Source organism: Plasmodium gaboni, chromosome 3, assembly GCF_001602025.1.
Source record: "Plasmodium gaboni strain SY75 chromosome 3, whole genome shotgun sequence".
NCBI classification, from domain to species: domain Eukaryota; phylum Apicomplexa; class Aconoidasida; order Haemosporida; family Plasmodiidae; genus Plasmodium; species Plasmodium gaboni.
Window position 1 is genome coordinate 541,993 of NC_031483.1, and position 1,274 is coordinate 543,266.

Sequence of the window (1,274 nt, forward strand, 5' to 3'; positions counted from 1 at the left end):
TACCCTTATTCACCTATTAAAAAATAATATATATATATTATAATATTTATGGTATATATATTATATATTTGTAATAAGCATAGGAAGAAACACTAAAAAAAAAATTAAATAAATATTAATTAAATATATTATAATATATAATATATATTAATTACAAATATAACATACATATAAAAAAAAGGATTGATTTTACGGTTTATATTTTATATACATACAACATAATATTATATATATATATTAAATAATTATTATATGTAAAATTATTTTTCATAATAATATAAATATGTTTATATATATATAATAAATATGTATTATATAAAATTCAAGAAATTTACTTAATAAAATTTCTTTATTTTATTTATACTTAGGAACAAAAAAAAAAAAAAAAAAAAAATTAATTATATTTTTCATTTTTGAAACATATATTTTTTATTATTATAATTTGCTTAATTTTTAGAAATTTTTTCTTTTGAATAATTATATTTTCTTATTATAAGAAAAGAGGAATTAAAAAAAAAAATAATAAATAAAACTAAATTATTAAAAAAAAAATATAATAATAAATATAAATTTTTTATTTTCATTGTAATTCAAGGTAATATATAAATAAATATAAAGAAAAAATAAATAAATAAATATATATGTATTTATGTATTTATATATGGATATGTTTAAAATATATTTTTATAAAAATAATTAAATGATATATATATATATATATAAGGATATTATTTTATAGAGAATAAAAATATTAATATAATATATTTATTATTACAATAGTGTGGTATGTATAATATTATATATATATAAATATTTTTGATTTCATTTTTGTAGATGGTACGAATGAGCGTTTTAGCTGACTGTTTAAAAACCATAAACAATGCCGAGAAAAGAGGAAGGCGACAAGTTTTAATAAGACCTTCCTCAAAAGTTGTAATTAAATTTTTACAATATATGCAAAAGAAAGGATATATAGGAAGTTTTGAAATAGTTGATGACCACCGATCAGGAAAAATTGTTGTGAATTTGTTAGGAAGAATAAACAAATGTGCCGTTATATCACCAAGGTAATATAAAAGTGGCATATGTATATATTATATATATATATATATATATATATATATATATATATATTATATTATATATTATATATATATATATATATATATATATATATATATATTTTTTTTTTTTTTTTTTTTTTTTTTTTTTTTTTTTTTTTTGGGGTGTTCTTGTTATTATATATTCATATTTCATTCTTTACATAATATTAA

General features: G+C 13.6%; 1 protein-coding gene across 1 annotated transcript; it reads left to right on the top strand.

Annotated features, from left to right (window-relative positions):
* Positions 1 to 834: 834 nt before the first annotated feature.
* Positions 835 to 1,067, top strand: PGSY75_0316800 (putative 40S ribosomal protein S15A; the record flags this gene model as incomplete). Its single annotated transcript, XM_018784020.1, has 1 exon — positions 835 to 1,067. A coding segment is annotated over one exon (233 nt), but the record flags the coding sequence as incomplete, so codon positions are not given.
* Between the last annotated feature and the right edge of the window lie 207 nt (positions 1,068 to 1,274).